Source organism: Oryctolagus cuniculus, chromosome 13 (genome assembly GCF_964237555.1).
Source record: "Oryctolagus cuniculus chromosome 13, mOryCun1.1, whole genome shotgun sequence".
NCBI lineage: Eukaryota > Metazoa > Chordata > Mammalia > Lagomorpha > Leporidae > Oryctolagus > Oryctolagus cuniculus.
Genome location: NC_091444.1, coordinates 18605436 through 18626222, shown reverse-complemented (window position 1 = coordinate 18626222; position 20787 = coordinate 18605436). Strand labels below are relative to the sequence as shown.

At 56.3% G+C, this 20787-nt stretch overlaps 1 protein-coding gene and 1 pseudogene across 2 annotated transcripts; one reads left to right on the top strand and one right to left on the bottom strand.

Annotated features, from left to right (window-relative positions):
* The first annotated feature begins 8654 nt into the window (after positions 1 to 8654).
* LOC100340939 (tubulin alpha-1 chain) lies at positions 8655 to 19550 on the top strand. 2 transcript variants are annotated; one of them, XM_051821113.2, is made up of 6 exons: positions 8655 to 8827; positions 9443 to 9495; positions 9939 to 10161; positions 10901 to 11049; positions 14510 to 15190; positions 19170 to 19550. In XM_051821113.2, the coding sequence occupies exons 3-6, from the start codon at positions 9981 to 9983 to the stop codon at positions 19461 to 19463; spliced, it is 1305 nt and encodes a 434-aa protein (XP_051677073.1). In that variant the 5' UTR covers positions 8655 to 8827; positions 9443 to 9495; positions 9939 to 9980; the 3' UTR covers positions 19464 to 19550. The 2 variants fall into 2 exon arrangements, with proteins under 2 accessions (XP_051677073.1, XP_051677072.1); XM_051821112.2 differs by lacking the exon at positions 9443 to 9495 and having other exon boundaries at positions 8656 to 8827.
* LOC103351023 (10 kDa heat shock protein, mitochondrial pseudogene) lies at positions 13410 to 13964 on the bottom strand (annotated as a pseudogene).
* Positions 19551 to 20787: the final 1237 nt, after the last annotated feature.

Below are 20787 nucleotides of genomic sequence, written 5' to 3'. Positions count from 1 at the left end.
GGCCCCGACGGGGCACTAGTCTTTGGAGGATGAGGGAACACAGCTGCTGACTGCATCAGTGCCGACCTTCCCGTTGTGACCACGAGTTCCTGGTGTTTGGGAAATTAAATTCCTGGAATTCAGAGGCAAGTGTCAGAAGTGTCCCCAGATGTCCTGGAAGACCACTGAAACTTGGGCTCCCTTTGGCCATGGAAACAAGGTTAGGTATGAGGAGTGTAAACTGCACCCAAAGCACAGCAACAGTGTTACAGGTGAATACTGTGTACCCAAGGCACAGTAACAGTGTTCCATGTGCATAGTGTGTAAACTGTGTACCCAAGGCACAGTAGCAATGTTCCATGTGCATAGTGTGTAAACTGTGTAGCCATGGGCTGGTGCTGTGGCATAGCAGCATCCCAGATGGGCGCCAGCTCAAGTCCCGGATGCTCCATTTCAGATCTAGCTCCCTACTGATGCACCTGGGAAAACAGTAGGACATGGTCCAAGTCCTTGGGCCCTGCACCCACATGGGAGACCTGGAGGAAGCGCCTGGCTCCTGGCTTTGGATCGGCCTAGCTCCAGCTATTGGGGCCACTTGGAGAGTGAACAAGACGATGGAAGATTCTCATTCTCTCTCTCTCTCTCTCTCTCTCTCTCTCTCTCTCTCTCTCTGCCTCTCTAACTCTGCCTTTCAAATATATAAATCTTTTTTTAAAAAACTATCTGATATGGCAACTGGCAGCCACATATAGCTAATCATATAAATATATATGTAGCCAAAGCATAATGCTATAATAAGCAGTTCTAATTTTGGACGCCAGAAACAAGTCCTCTGCTGCAATTAGAGCAGGGTTTATCCTCAATCCAAACCTGGTGGTCTCAGTGGACTTCAGGTTGGGGACCTGGATAAACTGTGATCCAGTAATGAGGCGGGCAGGGCTGGTGGGCTGGGAACACTCGTGGCCCCACAGAGCTAAGAAGAGGCTGAGTGACTCCCATGGGTCTGCACACTAGCCCTTCTGCCTTGACCTGAAGAGGCTGTGGCACGAGGTGAGGAGCAGGGATTGGCTGGGTCCTGGGGGTTCCATCCCGGCCGCCAGTCACTGCCAGCACAGCGGTGACCGATCTCAAGCTAAGACAACAGGACAAGGTGAGCTCCTATCAGCACCAGTTTGAGTAATTCAGCCATGTGAAGGCCAGGTACAGCCTGCACGGTCCTGGCTCTGGCTCCAGGATGATGATGGAAGCCCCAGGTTCTCCAGCACCCGGTGAGCAGGACAGTCTTGTTCCTACAAAACCTCTGCCTTTGCCCTCCCGCGCCCAGACCGCCTGTGGTGGTCACTGCAACTCAGTGTCATTTCATGGCTCGGGGGAGGAGGACGGGGCGGGAGCACCTGCAGGCTTAGCAGGATCCCTTAGGCTGCTTGAAAGCTGGAGCCCACCGTGGGACCCTCCGAACTTCGGAAACGTTTCTTTCCTAAGGAGATGTGAAAATGGTGTGTGTGTGCACTGGCTCAGGAGTTGAGACCAGCGAGGTGAAAGGCCAGAAGGGCGGGCAAGGGAGATAGGAAGGAAAACTTGGAAGCGGTCTAGGTAATCAGAAAAACCCAGATGCTTTGCAGGAGGGATGGATTCGATCAGTGTGACGTGTGGACACAGATGGCACAGAGGACGTCACTGTCGCCTGTGTATTCACAGCCCCTGGGGTGGGGTCAAACATGGATTTATTTAAAAGGCAGAGTGACAGAGAGATCTTCCCAAATGACCACCACAGCCAGGTCTGGGCCAGGCCAAAGCCAGGAACCCCGTCCTTGTGTCTCACGTGAGTGTCAGAGACCCAGGCTCGTGGGCCACCTTCTGCTCCTGGAAGGACGTCTGCAACTGCAGGTGAAATGGTGCTTACTGAGCCGAGGCAAGGAAGAGATGATTCTGAGTTTATGACTCATGTTAAAGAAAATTTTCTTAGACCAATAAAGTTTAGTAGAGTTTATCTGAACAAAAAAAAAAAAAAAAAAAAAAAACACGACTCAAAAGCTTGGGGTTGATGTTGTAGCGTAGCAGATAAAGCAGCCACCTGGAATGCCAGCATCCCATGCGGGTGCCAGTTAGTGCCCTGGCTGCCCCACCTCCCATCAAGCTCTCTGCTGTGGCCTGGGAAAGCAGTGGAGGATGGCCCAAGTGCTTGGGCCCCTGCACCCCCATGAGAGACCCAGAAGAAGCTCCTGGCTCCTGGCTTTGGATCAGCCCAGCTGCGGCCATTTGGGGAGTGAACCAGCGGATGGAAGTGCTCGCTCTCTCGCTCTGTCGCGCTTTCTCTCTCTGTTACTCTGCCTTTTAAATAAATAAGTAAATATTAAAAAGAAGAAGGCAACTTTGGGAGAAGTACACCAGAAAGTCTGTAATGACCATTGGGATAAAAGCAAGAGAATGGGGCTGGCACTGTGGTGCAGCGAGTTAACACCCTGGCCTGAAGTGCCGGCATCCCATATGGGCACTGGTAAGAGTCCCGGCTGCTCCTCTTCCAATCTAGCTCTCTGCTATGGCCTGGGAAAGCAGTGGAAGATGGCCCAAGTCCTTGGGCCCCCGCACCTGCGTGGGAGACCTGGAAGAAGCTCCTGGCTCCTGGCCCCTGGCTCCTGGCTCCTGGCTTCAGATCGGCACAGCTCCGACTGTTGCGGCCATCTGGGAAGTGAACCATCGGACAGAAGACCTTTTTCTCTCTCTGCCTCTCCTCTTTCTCTGTGTATCTCTGACTTTCAAGCAAATAGATAAATATTTTTTTAAAAAATTCAGCAAGAGTTTGATGCGTGCTTCTTAGCCAGGGTTCTCAGAAACCAAACCAAAATTAAATTAGCAAAGTATGTGCTAGGAAGGTGAGAAGTTCATTTTAATCAAATAGCTTGTTTGCTGATTTCCTGGAACTAAATATAATACTTGATGCATTTATCCAGATGCAACAGCAAGTATTAGCAACTGCAGACTTCCCTTTCAGCTAATATCAGTAATCCAGCACCCATAACTGGGTTAAATTAAAACGGCAAGAGCAGACGCCTGTAAGCGCAGTCGCTAGTCCAGCCCCGTCAGGTGGAAAAGGCAGGCACAGGGAGATGCTGGGGAGCAGGAGTCCCGTGACTGTCCCCAGCGTGCGGCCCGCTCCTCGGGAGCTCTTCTCTTTCAGCTTTACCTTGACGTCTCCCACAGGCGCACAGTTGCAGGGGTCCAGAGGGAGGGGTCCTCTGAAGCAGTACGACACATGGGGAGGAAGGGAGGTCTTCAAAAAGTTCATGGAAAATGCATGAAAACCCCCTGCACGGGGCTGGCATTGTGGCAACCCCTACATGCCTTGTGTGCACCAGTTTGAGTGCCAGCTGCTCCGGACTCTGGTCTGGCCCAGCCCTGGTCATCACAGCCATTTTGGGAGTGAACCAGCAGATGGAAGATTTCTCTCTCTTCCAGCCCCCCTTCCCCCTGTAACTCTGCCTTTCAAATAAATAAATAAATAAATCTTTTTACAAGATTCCTTTAGAATCATGTGTTCCCTGATAACAGGTGCAGAATGCAAATCTCTTAGCAGTGGAAAGGCCAAGTTCTGCACGAATCCATGCTTAACCAATATCAGCTTAGTTTCTGCAAAACAGGTGCAGAACAGTGTCCATCAGCAGCGCACGGCAGGCGGTCTCAGTGGACCTCATGGACAACCAGTCCCCCCCGGAGCTCGGTCCAGTACTGATCTCAGTTCTCACAAGCCTGTTTGTCAGGGTGCTTCCCACGAGAGAGGAAACCCTTTAGGAATGTGTTACAGTCATGATGCAAGGATAGGAAGCCACAGCTCAGATGTATTCCTCGGAAGTCTACAGTTTTCGAAACACATCAACATCATGTTCGCATGAATACAAGGACAGGGTCCAGCATTAGGGCCGCCTGTTGGAGTTCCACCAGAGACACTGCTGCAGGTGACCGCCACGTTACAGTGCGCGCTGGAAAGGGCACAGCACAAGGCTTGCCAAGTGCCTGCGGTTTAAAGACAGATCGCGGGCCTCGCCGCGCTCTCAGGATGCCCCCCACCCCCACCCCGGCACAGGGCCGGAGGTCGCACCACACCTGGACAGGCTTGGTTGTCAGCTGTTTTCTGTTCTGCTTGGGGCCCGTTTTCTACCCCCAGAACCATTTACTCTGAGGATATCTTCACCCCTGCTGCCATTTTTGTCTTTTAAAAGCCTCTATGTACTAATTTAAAGATAGAGCCCATTATTCCCTAGGTGTTTTAGATGCTTCATTTTCTACTGTAGCCTACAAGTATACAATTTTATCCAAATTAAGACTTCCTCTAGGACAAGAGTTTGGCTCGGCAGTTAAAATACCACTCGGGGTCTGCACTGTGGCACAGTGGGTAAAGTCGCTGCCTGCAGCACCAGCATCCCATATGGGCACCAGTTCGAGTCCCAGCTACTCCTCTTCTGATCCAGCTCTCTGCTATGGCCTGTGAAAGCAGTAAAAGATGGCCTAGGTCTTTGGGCCCCTGTACCCACGTGGGAGACCCAGAAGAAGCTCCTGGCTTCGGATCAACCCAGTTCCAACCACTTGGCCATCTGAGGATTGAACCAGCAGATGGAAGACCTCTCTTTCTCTTTATGCCTCTGCCTCTCTGTAACTCTCTGCCTTTAAAATAAATAAATAAAATATAATATAAACAAATAAAATATAAAATATCACTTGGACATGTGAATTCCATATCTGTATGCCTGTGTTCAGGTGCTAGCTCCACTTCTGATTCCAGCTTCTTGCTAAGGTGCACCCTGGGAAGCAGCAGATGATGGCTTAAGTGCCTGGGCTCCTGCCACCCACATAGGAGACTCGGATTGAGTTCCAGGCTCCTGGCTTCAGCCTGGCCCAGCCCCTGCTGTTGCCACGTATTTGGGGAGTGAACCAGCAGGTGGGAGATCTGTGTCCTCTCCAGCTCACTCTCAATCTCTCAGCATCTCTCTCTCTCTCTCTCCCTCCCCCCCACCCCGCCCTGCACTTCAAAGGAAAAAAAAATTTTTTTAAAGATTTATTTATGGGGCCGGAGCCGTGGCTCACTTGGTTAATCCTCCACCTGCGGTGCCAGCATCCCATATGGGCGCCGGATTCTGTCCCAGTTGCTCCTCTTCCAGTCCAGCTCTCTGCTGTGGCCTGGGAGTGCAGTGGAGGATGGCCCAAGTGCTTGGGCCCTGCACCCGCATGGGAGACCAGGAGGAAGCACCTGGCTCCTGGCTATGGATTGGCACAGTGCTGGCTGTGGCGGCCATTTAGGAGGTGAACCAACGGAGGGAAGACCTTTCTCTGTCTCTCTCTCTCACTGTCTATAACTACCTGTCAAATAAAAAAATTTATTTATTTATCTTAAAGTCAGAGTTACACAGAGAGAGAAGGAGAAGCAGAGAGAGAGAGAGAGAGAGAGTCTTCCATCCGCTGGTTCACTCCCCAGTTGGCTGCAATGGCTGGAGCTGCGCTGATCAGAAGTTGGGAGCGAGGAGCTTCGTCTGGGTCTTCCCACATGGGCGCAGGAACCCAAGTACTCAGGCCATCTTCTGCTTTCCCAGGCCACAGCAGAGAGTTGGATTAGAAGTGGAGTAGCTGGGACTTGAATTGGTGCCTATATGAGATGCTGGCACTACAGGTGGTAGCTTTACATGCTACGCCACAGTGCCGGCCCCTCAAAGGAAAAAATTTTTAAAGACACTTCTTTTTTGTGGCCACTGTACTTCCAAATTATGTTCAGTAAGGGCCACCCATTTCTCTAAGAAGCACAGGTTCTGAGAATTCTTCCACGTGAAATTGGCTGACCTTCCAAATAGAGAAATTCCATACCTGTGCCTGGTCCAGCTTCTGCCTGACTCAGGCAGTCACCGTAAACTCCAGAAAGGTCAGATGCCCTCTCACAGCACAGACTGACCCTTGGTACTCCCCCCACCCGCCAAGGTCACACCCTTCTCCTGCAGAAGGGAGCTCTGGACGCTGGCTCCAGATGGACCCATCATTTCATCCTCCAGCTGCCCTACCCACCTACTGAACCAGTTCAGTTTCTGTCTGCCCCAGACACCTGGCGCCTCTCACCTGACTCAGTCCTGTTCCTGTTACAACTTCCAAACCTGGTCTGGGGGAAAAAATTATTCAGAGAAGCTCACAGGGCTCAAAACAGGTCCACGAGGGCTGGCGCCATGGCTTAGCAGGCAAAGCCACCACCTTTGATGCCAGCATCCCATGTGGGTGCCAGTTCATGTCCTGGCTGCTCCGCTTCCCATCCAGCTCCCTGCTAATGCACCTGGGAAAGAAGCAGAGGATGACCCAAGTGCTTGGGCCCTGCACCCACACGGGAGACCCAGATGGGGCTCCTGGCTCTGACCTGGCCTAGCCCTGGCTGTTGCAGCCGGTTGGGAGTGAATGAGCAGATGGGAAGATTCTCTCTCTCTCTCTCTCTCTCTCTCTCTCTCTCTCTCTCTCTCTCTCTGTGTGTGTGTGTGTGTGTGTGTGTGTCCTTCTCTCTCTGTAACTACTTTTCCAAATAAATAAATCTTCTTAAACAAAACAGGTCCATGGAGCTTTGGGACTCAAAGAATTCAGCCAAGAGTCCTCAGATGCAGCAGAACAGCGAGCCCTAGAGGGGCTCCGCGGCTTCGCTCCTGCTGACCTGATGCCCGGCGCTCTGCTCCGGACCCTGCCACTGCGCACGCCACAGCTGCTCAGAGGAATTCCTTAGTGACATCTCAGAGTTTCTGAGCAAAACAAAAACACAACTCAGGAATCAAGCAGCTCCTAGAACCAGAGTGGGTTCTGAAAACTGACGATTTGGTTCGACGGTGTTCACAGAGAAACTAAGGCAAGACCTAGTGAACAAGCTGGCTGGGCTCCAGCCCGTTCGAGCAGCCCAGCTGTCACAGCTGAGCCTCTGCTTACAGACGAGTCAGCTCACTGCTTTCTGCAGCCGGCGAAAGCCAAGCTGCTGCAGTTAAATTCTACACTGATTTGGTCTGCATGGCCCAGTGCAGGAGCCCAGTCCAAATGGTCTTCCATAAAATATCACTTATCACAGGTAGCTTCATGAAAAAAAAATTGAGAGAGACGTACACACAGACAGGGAGACAGACATTTCCCATGCGCTTGTTCACCCCCCAGATACTTTGAATGGCTTGGGCCAGGCCAGGCCAAAGCCAGGAGCCGGGAACTTAGTCTGGGTCTCCCATGCGGGAGTCAGGGACCCAGCTACTTCGGATGTCATCACTACTGCCTCCCAGCGTGCAGCACCGGCAGGAAGCTGGAATCGGGGCTGGAGCCAGGACTTGAACCGGGCACCGCAGTGTGGCACATGGGCACCCCCATGGCATCCTAACGCCGCCCCAGCAGCCTCACTTTGGTCACTGACGCGCCTGCCTGGATGGGATACAACATCTGAGCTGTTTCGCTGGGGGCAGCAGCAGGCAGCGAACAAGCCTGACTTGGCCGTGCCCTCCACACGCCCATCTGAACGCTCCTTATCTGCGAACCAGAGCCATGCGCTTGAGAGCTGGCAGCCGCCTAAAATCCGCCCCAAAGAACACTTTCCAGAATGTGAAGGGAACCTTTTTGTCCCTGGACTTAAAAACTTCCCTCCGTCACCGGAACAGGAGTCTGGTTTCAATGCCAGGACAGTTTTGAATGGCAGGAGCTAGAGTCTCATGGGAAAGTGGATGCAGGAGTCCAGGGGCCAGCTCGTCTGCCATCTCACTGGCCAGTGACCTAGTAACTCGGAGTGTTCCAGAGTTAGAGCAGCAAAAAGTCGTCACATCACGAGAGCCCCTCTGCCTCAGGCGGTGCAAACCTCCACGCCTGACTCAGCCAGCCACAGGCAGGAAGGGATGAATCAGAGGCGGGATGCCTGGGGCTCCTGGGGCATGGGCTGCACAGATCCCAAAGTAATCGCTGGGGGTGGGGGTGGGGGTGGGGAGGGGGATCCGTCATTTGATGAAACCAAACATCAACCCTCCAAGGTAGGAAACGAGCTGCTTGGTTAGGCAGGAGTATTTAGAAGTAAAACATCTCAGCTTGGCGAGAGGGAAAGCGCACGCATGCCGTTCAGCATGGAGCAACAGGAAGCCAGCGCAGGGGTCAACAGCGCACGGGTAACGTCGCTGCCCCAGACGCCGCCCTGATCACGTTGCTCCTGTCTTCAAAGCCCCTCCGTGGAGCCCGAGCCAGTGGAATTATATAAGTGCCAGCCCCTCTCCATCTTCACCCCAATCCTCTTCACTCTCTACCCTGAGTAACCTGGACCTCTTGCGCCTCCAGGAAGCGGAGTCACCCGAACCAGAGCCGCTACCGCGATTCCAGCCGCCGGCACCTGCGAGGTGCTCCCCCACACCTGTGCGCCCACCTCAGACGCGCGAACACCTTCGTTTCTGCAGGGCCCCAGCAGCATCACGCTCCAGGGACCACGCACTTCTGCACCAGGTCCTCGGCGTTTCTGGTAGACAAAACCTGAACGATTCAGCCGCCCACTCCCAGCCCACGCGCGCGCAAAGGCCGGGGTGGGGCTGCCTGGAGGGCGCGGACCCTCGCTGCCTTCCCTCCCTTGGTCTTTACAAACTGGCCAATGACCGCTCCGGCATGGCTCTCCCGCATGCGGCCGGCCAATAGCGGGGAGAGGGGCGGGCCTCGGCGGGGACCTGGCCCAGTGAGGGGCGCGTAGGGTGTGGCCCTGACCGGCCGGCGCCTCCGCGTGAGTACTTAAGCCCCGGGGACTGCGGGGCGCAGGGATGCGTGGCATCGCTGGAGACTCCTGGTGCGTCTTCGCTCCCTGCCCGCTAGAATTTCGCCTGCCAGAGCCACCATGGTAAAGACGCGCGGGAAGAAGGGGAGCCCGGGCGGCCCTGGCTGTTGGGGGATGCGCAGGGTGCCAGGGATACTTGGGGAGCCGCGCGGAAGGGCCGGACGCCCAGGGAGGCCGGGCCAGCACTGCCCCTCTCGCGCTGGCGCCTGGAGCTGACCGAGGGAGCCCGGGGGACAAAGATGTGTGGGGTCTGCAGCTGAGGTCCGCCTCCTTCCGAGGTCTCGCTCCGAGGCAGGCAGTGCAGGCAGGTTTTCCGGTTCGGAGTCCGTTCCCGGATGCCTTTGGAGCGGCCAGCTCCGCCCGAGGTCAGAGATCCGCGCCTTTGGCCCGGTGCTTGACCAGGGGGTTCTTAGGCACCAGGTGCCGGCAGGAAGGCCCTCTGGCTCCTTCTCTCTGGGTCGCGCCTCACAGAAGCCTTTTGGTCGCTCCTGGGCTCTTTCTCTGCTGCCCCCCCCCCCCCCCGGAGGTGCTTGGCCCTAAAGGGATCTTTGGACAGTGGCTTGGGCGGAAAGGACCTGCACATGGGAAGGCCTGCTTGTCCCCGGGTTTGGCTGGGTGAGGGGGCTTGAACAGTGGGTGTTAGGCCTGGGCTGTGACCCTTGTGTGCTACCTGCCTAGGTAACCCCTGCTACTGCAGCAGGCCGGGACAGGTGTCCAGGGCGAGGTGGTGGGTGAGTTTTCACAAGCCTGGCTCTGGCTCCTGGGCTGCTTCCTCAACTCGTCCACAGGCCTGAGCTTGGCCTCCTGCCCCTTCAGCGTGTGGGGGAGACAGAGCAGCTGCCATGGGCACCTCTTCTCCGAGGCCCCGGGCTGGGGGCAGAAGCCCCTGGCGGACCTGTCTTGGCACATGCCCCCCCCCCCCCAGAGGGCTTCTGGCACCCGTGAGGTTCAGCTGTCTATTTCCTGTCCTGAACTTCCAAAGCCTGGTGTCAAGGTCGGGCGATGAGGGCCTGGGATGGGTGGGAAGGCTTGGAGTAGGCTACACTGGGAAGCCTCAGCTTTGGGGAAGGAGAGCTGTTCTCGGGGAAGCCCCCTCTGCGCTGCCTGCCTGCTGCCCACGCTGCTGCAGCCTGTGGCTCTGCTCTGCCCCTCCTCCGCCCCCCCCACCCCCCAGCGCGAGTGCATCTCCATCCACGTGGGCCAGGCCGGGGTGCAGATGGGCAATGCCTGCTGGGAGCTCTACTGCATGGAGCACAGTATCCAACCCAACGGCACCGTGCTCGGCGACAAGGCCCCGGCGAGCGGCGACGACTCCTTCAACACCTTCTTCAGCGAGACGAGGGCTGGCAGGCACGTGCCCCGGGCTGTCTTTGTGGACCTGGAGCCTGCCGTCATAGGTGAGTGGGGAGCCCTGCCCCTGGGAAGGGGTTGGGGGGCACTCAGAATGCAGGCTGACCTGGCCGAGGACAGCACCCAAGCCTGCGGCCCGTGGCATGTGCCGATGTGGTGTCCAGGAGGGGTCTCAGAGACCCCTGTGCTGAGAGGGAGATCGGTGGCCCAGCTCTGCCCGGAAACTGCCCAGTGCCTGGGTCAGGGGTCAGCCCTGGTGTGGTGCATGTGGCAAGGAACGGATCCCAGCAGGAAGGGTCAGGGCCACTCCCTGCCCTCAGAGGACGCCTGAGGAGCTGGGAGTAGAGCAACATCGGCCACGGCCCCCTACCGGGAGGGGGCCTGTGGGAGCCTGCCCGCCTCCTGCAGGCTGTTCTCCTCCTCTTCCTGCCCCTGGAAATCCGACCCCTCCCCCGTCTTCCTAAAGTGTGTGGTTTTAGGCCTTAAACTGTGGTGGGAGCGGTTTGCATCCGGCAGCCTTCTAACCCCATCAGGAGGGAGTCCCTGTCTAGCCCTTCCAGCGGGTGGCCCTCCGAGCCCTCACCCAGCAGAATGAAGAGGGGGGCACTGCTGAGGGCACCCTGGACTGCCTCAGGGGCCCGGGAGGAGCTGGGTTAGGAGGGGGCCTGGGGAGGGCCCTGTGTCCATCACTGGCTGTTGTGGGTCACACCCAGGGGAGCCCACCGCAGAGGTCCCAGTGCCTGCCTGTGTCGGCCTCTGACCTCTGCCCTCTCTCTTCCCCTCAAGATGGGGTAAGAACTGGCATTTATAGACAGCTCTTCCACCCTGAGCAGCTAATATCTGGCAAGGAGGACGCGGCCAACAACTACGCCCGTGGCCACTACACCGTGGGGAAGGAGATCATTGACTTGGTGCTGGAGCGGATCCGGAAACAGGTGAGCAGGACCAGGGAGCAGGACCTGGCACCTGCAGGAGCTGACTGCGCCCTCAGCTTCCTCCCTGGGAGGCTGAGCTTGTGCACTGCGAAAGGGCAGCCGCAGCCTGTGGCTGGTGCCCAAGGCTGTCTTCTGGCCTGTATGTCCACTCGGCTCCCTCTAGGGGGAGCTGTCGTGTACCAGGTGTAGATCTGGCTTGGAAGCCTGAACAGGGCTCCCCTGCCGGCTCAGCATGCTGTTCTTTTTTTTTTTTTTTTTTTTGTATTTTTGATAGGCAGAGTGGACAGTGAGAGAGAGAGACAGAGAGAGAAAGGTCTTCCTTTGCCGTTGGTTCACCCTCCAATGGCCGCCGCTGCAGCCGGCGCACCGCGCTGATCCGATGGCAGGAGCCAGGATCCAGGTGCTTTTTCCTGGTCTCCCATGGGGTGCAGGGCCCAAGCACCTGGGCCATCCTCCACTGCACTCCCTGGCCATAGCAGAGAGCAGGCCTGGAAGAGGGGCAACCGGGACAGAATCCGGTGCCCCAACCGGGACTAGAACCCGGTGTGCCGGCGCCGCAAGGTGGAGGATTAGCCTATTGAGCCACGGCGCCGGCTCAGCATGCTGTTCTTAGACGCCTATGCAGATCTCTCCACCTGGGGAGAGGCTTCCCTGGTTCACCCATCCCCTGCCCAAGGCCCTGAGCGCCAGGGGTAAGGTCGCCTGGAAGCAAGGACTTTGGCACTGTTGCTTGGCCTTTTTTTTTTTTTTTTTTTTTAAGATTTTATTTATTTATCTGAGAGGCAAAGGTATAGTCAGAGAGAAGGAGAGAGAGAGAGAAAGGTCCTCCTTCCTCTGGTTCACTCCCCAAATGGCCACAATGGCTGGAGCTCGGCTGAACCAAAGCCAGGAGCCAGGAGCTTCTCCTGGGTCTCCCACGCAGGCGCAGGGGCCCAAGCACTTGGGCCATCTTCTACTGCTTTCCCAGGCCATAGCAGAGAGCTGGATAGGAAGAGGAGCAGCTGGGACCAGAACCAGCAACCATACAGGATGCCAGCACTGCAGGCAGAGGCTTAGCCCTCTATGCCACAGCGCCGGCCCCAACTTGGCCCTGTCTTGATGAGAGCTCTGTGCCCAGCAGGGACTGAGGACGTGGGAGTGACCCCAGGGATGGGATTCTGTGCTCCCTCCCCCAAGAATGAAAAGAAAACGAAGTACCTTCAACTGACACGACCCTTCTGGTGCAGGGAGCCTCGGGTACTTGTTAGACCTGCAGGCTCCTGGCTTCCGGTCTGAGACATGGTCCTGGGTCTGTTCAGCAGGGCAGCGCGGCCACCGCCAGGCTGCTGCAATTGCACGGTGAAGCAGTGAGGCCGAGAGGGCCCAGCTCCCTACTGCAAATCCTGTGCCCTCCATCCCCAGCGCTGCACACACAGCCCAGTCTTTCAGGGTCATCTGTCCCCCAAGAACTCCAGGCCTCCGACCTCCTTTTCCCACCCATTCAGAGGTGCAGCAAGAGGACGTGAGGCAGCTCTAGGGGCAGTGGGAGTCTTCACATAGTGATGGGTTCAGTTCTATGTGTGAGTCTACAAGAGAATTCAACAAGTGCCTAGAAGAGGGAATTATTATTATTATTATTATCATCACAACTCTTTTTTTTAAGATTTATTTTTTACTTGAGAGTCAGAGTTATGAAGAGAGAGAGAGAGAGAGAGAGAGAGAGAGGTCTTCCATCTGATGGTTCACTCCCCAGTTGGCCGCAACGGCCGAAACTATGCCGATCCGAAGCCAGGAGCCAGGAGCTTCTTCCAGGTCTCCCATGTAGGTGCAGGGGCCCAAGGACTTGAGCCATCTTCTACTGCTCTCCCAGGCCATAGCAGAGAGCTGGATCGGAAGTGGAGCAGCCGGGACTAGAACCGGCGCTCATATGGGATGCCGGCACTTCAGACCAGGGTGTTAACCTGCTGTGCCACAGCGCCAGCCCCAAAAGAGGGAATTAAGAGATAAGCTTATTTTTTTTTTTTTTTTTTTTGGACAGGCAGAGTGGACAGTGAGAGAGAGACAGAGAGAAAGGTCTTCCTTTTGCCATTGGTTCACCCTCCAATGGCTGCCACGGCCGGCGCACTGTGCTGATCCGATGGCAGGAGCCAGGTACTTATCCTGGTCTCCCATGGAGTGCAGGGCCCAAGCACTTGGGCCATCCTCCACTGCACTGCCGGGCCACAGCAGAGAGCTGGCCTGGAAGAGGGGCAACCGGGACAGAATCCAGCGCCCCGACCGGGACTAGAACCCGGTGTGCCGGCGCTGCAAGGTGGAGGATTAGCCTAGTGAGCCACGGCGCCGGCCGGCATAGGTTTTTTTTTGTTTGTTTGTTTGTTTGTTTTATGTTTTATTTGTAAATGCTTACACCAGAACAGTGCAACTAAAGTTTAGAGACAATGGGTGTCATTGTTTTAGGTGGCATTGGTTTATTATAAAAGAGACGTGGAAATTATTTCCATGATGAAAGATTTCAGAACTTCAGTGGAATGGAAGCTTCGTGGGATGCCGTTTCAGAGATTTCAGTCTACATAATGTATCTTCCAAGAATGCCACCATCTCTAAATAGAAAATAACCCTTGTCTAGAACTACAGTAGTGCCTCCATATTCTGGAAGAAGAACTTTACCCTCAACTTTCACACTCGCTGCTTGAAGCTCTCCACCCTTTCCCTTCGAGGCTGGTCCAACAGCTGCTACAATTGCTGCAATACTTTCCCTCGAGATTTTTCAGGGAGCCTAACGCCTCCTTTGGTTAGTGGTGCTCCTCTCAACCAAGACCTGGACAAAGAGCGGAAGAAACTTCCTAGATGCCTGTCCGGCCGTGGTTCCAGCGCCACAGCTCCTGTTCTGCTCCCACGCCACCACAAACCATAGTTTTTTCATAACACACATTTCCACAAACTTCTTAAAGGCCCCTTGTATATGCTCGCCACTTAAAACACACACACTTAGGTATAAATTATACATCCAGGTCTTTTTTTTTGTAAGATTTATTTTATTTATTTGAAAGAGTTACAGAGAGAGGTAGAGAGAGACAGAGAGAGGTCTTCCATCCACTGGTTCACTCCCCAAATGGCCTCAATAGCCAGAGCTGTGCCGATCCAAAGCCAGGAGCCAAGAGCTTCTTCAGTGTTTTCCACGTGGGTACAGGGGCCCAAGGACTTGGGCCATCTTCCACTGCTTTCCCAGGCACGTTAGCAGGGAGCTAGATGGGAAGTGGAGCAGCCAGGACTTGAACCAGTGCCCATATGGGATGCCGGTGCTGCAGGCTTGGGTTTTAACCCACTGCGCCACAGCACCAGCCCCACGTCCAGGTCTTTTCAAAACCCAGAAGCAGATACACCTATAGGTGGGGAAGCAGAAAAGTCTGCTGGAGGAGAGGGTGGGGCAGGCGCCGTGGCTGGGCTCTCCGTGTCCTGACCGCGTCCCCTCCTCCTCTAGACGGATCAGTGCACCGGGCTCCAGGGCTTCCTGGTCTTCCACAGCTTCGGGGGCGGCACCGGCTCGGGCTTTACCTCTCTGCTGATGGAGCGGCTCTCTGTGGACTACGGCAAGAAGTCCAAGTTGGAGTTCGCCATCTACCCAGCCCCCCAAGTGTCCACCGCGGTGGTGGAGCCCTATAACTCCGTCCTGACCACCCACACCACCCTGGAGCACTCGGACTGCGCCTTCATGGTGGACAATGAGGCCATCTACGACATCTGCCGTCGCAGCCTGGACATCGAGTGCCCCACCTACACCAACCTCAACCGGCTCATCGGGCAGATCGTGTCCTCCATCACCGCCTCCCTGCGTTTTGAAGGCGCCCTCAACGTGGACCTCACGGAGTTCCAGACCAACCTGGTGCCCTACCCCCGCATCCACTTCCCGCTGGTGACCTACTCGCCCATCATCTCGGCGGAGAAGGCCTCCCACGAGCAGCTGTCAGTCTCGGAGATCACCAGCGCCTGCTTCGACCCTGCCAATCAGATGGTCAAGTGTGACCCCCGCCACGGCAAGTACATGGCCTGCTGCGTGCTCTACCGTGGAGATGTGGTGCCCAAGGACGTGAACGCGGCTATCGCCACCATCAAGACCAAGCGCACCGTCCAGTTCGTGGACTGGTGTCCCACAGGTTTCAAGGCAAGTCGGGAGAGAGGGAGGGATTGGCCTGTGTGGCCTGTGCACCCATGGAGAGGGAGGGTCCTGTAGAATCACAGGCATGAAGAATGCGTGCCCCGGGGTGGGAGGAACAGGAGAAAGGCGGCTGTAGAGGTTGCCTTGAACTTGATCCATCTCAGCCCACCTGGAAGCCAGGCCTGGGGACTGTGAAGCCAGGGAGGACTCTCCTTGGAAGATTACCTTTGTGAAAGGGAAAGTATCAGCCTCGTGTCACCTAACTGGGCGCGAAGACATTCCACAGGTGTGACAGCCCGGGGCGGGGGGGGCGGGGACAGCTTCATCTCTGTGTGCCAGGACCCAGCCTGTGATGGGGCCCCTGCCCAGAGGGGATGCTTCAGGCAGCACAGAGGGTCAGCCATCAGGATGTGGGGAGAACGGGAGTGGGAAGGGCCCCTGTGAGCATAGGAGCGAGAACTCGGTTACGCTCTTGCCAGTGCCCGCTGCCAAGGTGTGAGGCTCATGACCTCGTTTGAGTCGTGTGGGTTCACTCTGGGGTGACAGCTGTGACAGCAGTGGCTGTGGCCGCCATGGGAGGGGCGGCAGAGCCAGGAGGGCAGATCTGGCAATGAGGGCAGGCGGCGGTCCCAGCCTCGGCGCAGGGAGGAGCCGGAGCCATGCAGAGGACACCCCCAGCTTGTTGAGGAGGAGTAAGCGCCTTGAACTTGAGGCGTCAGTGGGAAACTTCCCTTTCTTTAAGGGAAAATAAAACCACAGAATCTAAAATGCATGTATTCATTCAGGATAGACCAGTATTTAAAGTCAGGCAGGGTTAGGTCCGGTTGGAGATCTTCACAGTTCCATATATATATATATATATATATATATATATATTTAAGATGTATTTATCTGAAAGTCAGAGTTACACAGAGAAGGAGAAGCAGAGAGAGAGAGAGAGAGAGAGAGAGAGAGGGAGAGGTCTTCCATCTGCTGGTTCACTCCCCAGTTGGCCACAACGGCCGGAGCCATGCTGATCCGATCCAAAGCCAAGAGCCAGGAGTGTCTTCCTGGTCTCCCATGTGGGTGCCGGGGCCCAAAGACTTGGGCCATCTTTAACTCTTTTCCCAGGCCACAGCAGAGAGCTGACTCGAAAGTGGAGCAGCCGGGACTTGAACCAGTGCCCATATGGGATGCTGGCGCTGCAGGAGGTGTCTTTACCCACTATGCCACAGTGCTGGCCCCCCCTTATACTTTTTTTTTTAAGATTTTTTTTTTATTTATTTGCAAGACAGAGTTACAGAGAGAGCTGGAGACAGATAGAATGGTCTTCCATCCACTGGTTCACTCCCCAGATGGCTGCAATGGCCAGAGCTGAGCCGATCCAAAGCCAGGAGTCAGAAGCTTCTTCCAGGTCTCCCATGTGGGTGCAGGGACCCAAGGACTTGGGCCATCTTCTACTGCTTTCCCAGGCCATAGCAGAGAGCTGGATCAGAAGAGGAGCAGCCGGGACTAGAACCGGTGCCCGTATGGGATACCGGCACTTCAGGCCAAGGCTTTAACCTGCTGCGCCACAGCACTGGCCCCTCCTTGTACTTTTTTAAACTGTGAATTTTCTAAACTACAGGGAACTAGAGAAACAGGTATGAGGAGGCTTCAGGAAATTAATGGAAAAATGGAATTAAAAGCTAAGTTTAGAGGCTGGCGTGTGGTGCAGCCGAACGCTGCCACTTCCGACACTGGCATCTTGTATCAGAGCCTGCTCAAGTCCAGGCTGCCCTGCTCCCAATCCAGCTCCCTACCAGTGTGCCTGGGAAAGCAGCGGAGGATGGTCCAGGGTCGTGAGCCCCTGCTACTCACGTGGTAGAAATGCATGGAGCTCCTGGCTTTGACATGGCCCAGCCCTGCTGTTGGAGCCATTTAGAGAGTGAATCAGTGAGTGGAAAACTCTGTCTCTCCCTCCCTTTCTCTCTCTCTGACTATTTCTTTCAAATATCTCATTTTTTCAAAGTTTATTTTGGTACAAAACATTTCAAAACCTGTGCATGGTTCTATAATACACAATTTCTTGCAATTTTTGTATTTTCATTTCTTTGCAAGGCAGAGATCTTGCATCCGCTGATTCACGCACCAAATGCCTGCAACAGCCGGGGTTGGGCCAAGCCGGTGCCAGGAACCCAGAATTCAGTCTAGGTCTCCAGCCTGGGTGGCAGGGACACAGCTTAAGCCATCCGTTACCTGGGGTGTGCTTTAGTAGGAAGCTAGAAGCAGAGGTGCAGCTGGAACTCGAACCCAGGTACTCCGTTATGGGGTGCCGGCACCAAAATGGTGTCTTGACCCTTGTGCCGAATGCCTGCCCCATAATATAGCTTCTGTGAACATTCTAAAGACCCTGGGCCACGTTAGCACCCACCTCCCTGCCACCTAGACTGAACATTTGAATCTCTGTGCTCACTTACCTAGCTGTATCACACACACAACACACACACACACACTTTTCTGCCTAACAAGATTAACAGTACTTCCCCCAGCGCTGGGTGCTGTGGCACAGCAGGTTTCGCCACTGATGGGGACGCCCACAGCCCATATCAGAGTGCCTGGCTTCAAGTCCCAGATCCACTTCTGATTCCAGCTCCCTGCCTGTTAACGCATCTGGGAAGGCAACAGATGATGGCCCAAGGACTTGGGTCCCGCCACCTTGTGGGAGACCTGGATGGAGTTTCAGGCACCTGATTTGGCCTGGCCCACCTCTGGCACTTGTGGGCATTTAGGGAGTGAACCAGCAAATGGAAGGTCTCTCTGTCACTTTGCCTTTCAAATAAAAATATTTTAAGTGTTTTTTTTTAAAGATTTATTTATTTATTTGAAACAGTAATGAGGAGAGGCGGGGGGGGGGGGGGGGAGGAATGGCCGCAACTACCAGAGCTGGGCCAGGCCAGAACCAGGAGCCTCATCCGGGTCTCCCACAGGGGTACAGGGGCCCAAGGGGTCAGGCCATCCTCTGCTGTCCCCCACCAGGAGCATCAGCAGGGACCTGGATCAGAAGTGGAGCAGGGCTGGCGCCATGGCTCACTTGGTTAATCCTCCGCCTGCGGCACCAGCATCCATGTAGGCGCCGGGTTCTAGTTCCGGTTGCTCCTCCTCCAGTCCAGCTCTCTGCTGTGGCCCGGGAAGGCAGTGGAGGATGGCCCAAGTGCTGGGGCCCCTGCAACCGCATGGGAGACCGGGAAGAGGCTCCTGGCTCCTGGCTTTGGATCAGCGCAGCGCCGGCTGTAGTGGCCATTTGGGGAGTGAACCAATGGAAGGAAGACCTTTCTCTCTGTCTCTTTCTCACTGTCTATAACTCTACCTGTCAAATAACTGCCAAAAAAAAAAAAAAAGTGGAGCAACAGGGACTCGAACTGGCACCCATATGAGATGCCAGCACTGCAGGCAGCGGCTTTACCCACCATGCCACAGCACCAGCACCAGGATTTATTTTGAAAGGGAGAGTTACATGGTGTGGGGAGGAGATGGGGAGAGAGATCACCCTTCTACTGGTTCATTCCCCAAGTGGCTGCGACGACCAGCACTAGGCCAGACTGAAGCCAGGAGCCAAGAACTCCATCCAGGTCTCCTAAGTGGTGGCAGAGGCCCCAGCACTTGGACTGTCATCCACTGCTTTCCCGGGCGCATTAGCATAGAGCTGGCTCAGAGGTGGAGCAGCTGGGACTCCAGCCAGCGGGCACGTGGGATGCCTGTGTCGCATCAAGTGGCCTGACCCACTGTGCCGCAGCGCCGGCCCCGCACCCTTTCTCTTGACGGCAACTTGGAGGGGACTGGCCCTGCGGGCTGCCCCGCGTTCAGGGCCTGTCTGTCTCCCTGCAGTGCTGCCCTCCCTCTGCACAGTTCTCCCGGGCTGGCAAATGCCACAGCCCAGCCACCGCCCCTTCCCAGCTACGGGCGTCCTCGGGCAGACCCCCCCGGCAACATGAAGTCAGGCGCTTGGACTTCTGTTTCTTCTTAGGTGGGCATCAACTACCAGCCCCCCACCGTGGTGCCTGGGAGCGACCTGGCCAGGGCGCAGCGGGCAGTCTGCATGCTGAGCAACACGACCGCCATCGCTGAGGCCTGGGCCCGCCTCAACCACAAGTTTGACCTCATGTACGCCAAGCGCGCCTTTGTGCACTGGTACGTGGGCGAGGGCATGGAGGAGGGCGAGTTCTCCGAGGCCCGAGAAGACCTGGCCGCCTTGGAGAAGGATTACGAGGAGGTGGGCACAGAGTCTGCGGCCGGCGAGGACGACACCGTGGATTTCTGAGGGGTCTCGGCCCCCGCACCCCGGCGGTGTCTCCCTCCGCTGCTTCCCTGACCCCTTGCAAATACAATCAACGTGTGGAGTGACGAAGGCCTCTGTGGCGTGAGATTCTGTCCGGGCAGTGCGCCTTCCCAGCTGCCTTTGCACTAAGGGCAGCGTGGCCTCTGCCTACGGGGATTCTGGCCAGGCAGTGTCCGGTGGAGAACCGTCAAGACCACCCGGATCTCGGTATCCCAGCTCAGCAGCTGGGCCGTGGTGCTTGACCGCAGGTGTGTCCCTGTGTGTGCCCTCGTCCCCAGCCCACCTCCGGGAACAGCGAGCCTTCCGGAGGCTCCAGCTGCTGGCCTGCCCCTGGCGTTCTGGGACACAAACTGCTCAGTTTCAGTGCCTGGAAAAAAGCAGCCTTTTTATCCTTTGCGCGCTCCTTGTGGCCAACAGAGGGCAGTAGAGGCCAACCTCACAGGCCTATGGGTGGCAGCCATCTTACCCTTTGGGCTTCTGCCCCGCCACCTGAGGAAGGCCCCGGGTCCAGAAACCGAGGCATCAGCGGGGCTCGGCACGCAGGGAGAGCAGGAGAGCGTTTCAGGCAGGAAGTCTCTCCTGCAGGAGCGCTGAGGAAGCTAGGAGCCGTGGTGCAGGGGCCGAGTCTGTCCCATCTGGTCTTGAGATGAGCGAGAGGTTCTGCCAGCAGCTGAGGGTGGCACAGATGGCCCCTCCTCGCACAGCCCAAGATGGCTTCAGGCCCACGCCTCAGGGCCCCGCAGCCAGGAGAGGTGGCAGGCTGGTGCGCGCCACGGGGCGGGCTCTGTTCCCGGAGAGGCCCTGGGCTCTGCCTTCTTAAAGTAGACGTGAGCGCTGAGTGTCAGCCGGAGCCCTGCTTCGGGTCGGGGGCTGCTTGCCTGTGTTAAAGCTGTTTCCCGGCCCCTTTGCATCTGGCCTGGCCTGTCCCGGAAGGGCCGTGCTGAGAGAGCGCCGTCCACAGCCCAGGCCCTCACGCTGCGGTTCCCCATCCCACAGCGGCATGCTGGGCAGGCATTGGGGGTCTTGGGGGTCTCGGCTCTCCATCCCCCTCATCACTGCAGTTCTGAGTGTAGAAATCTCGGGCTGGGCACTTCTCTCTTTTCCCAGAGTCCACGATGCCCCTGGAGACAAAGCCCCCAGACCACTGACCACTGCCCGTGCAGCCTGAGCCGGCCCCGCCCCCATTCCCATTCTCATGCCCTGTCCTCCATCAGAAGCCGCTCACGTCTTCCTGCTCCGGCTGTCGCCTTTCCACTTCAGAATCCTGTTCTCCAGGGCCGCTCCTGGCAAGCACCAAACCTCCTGG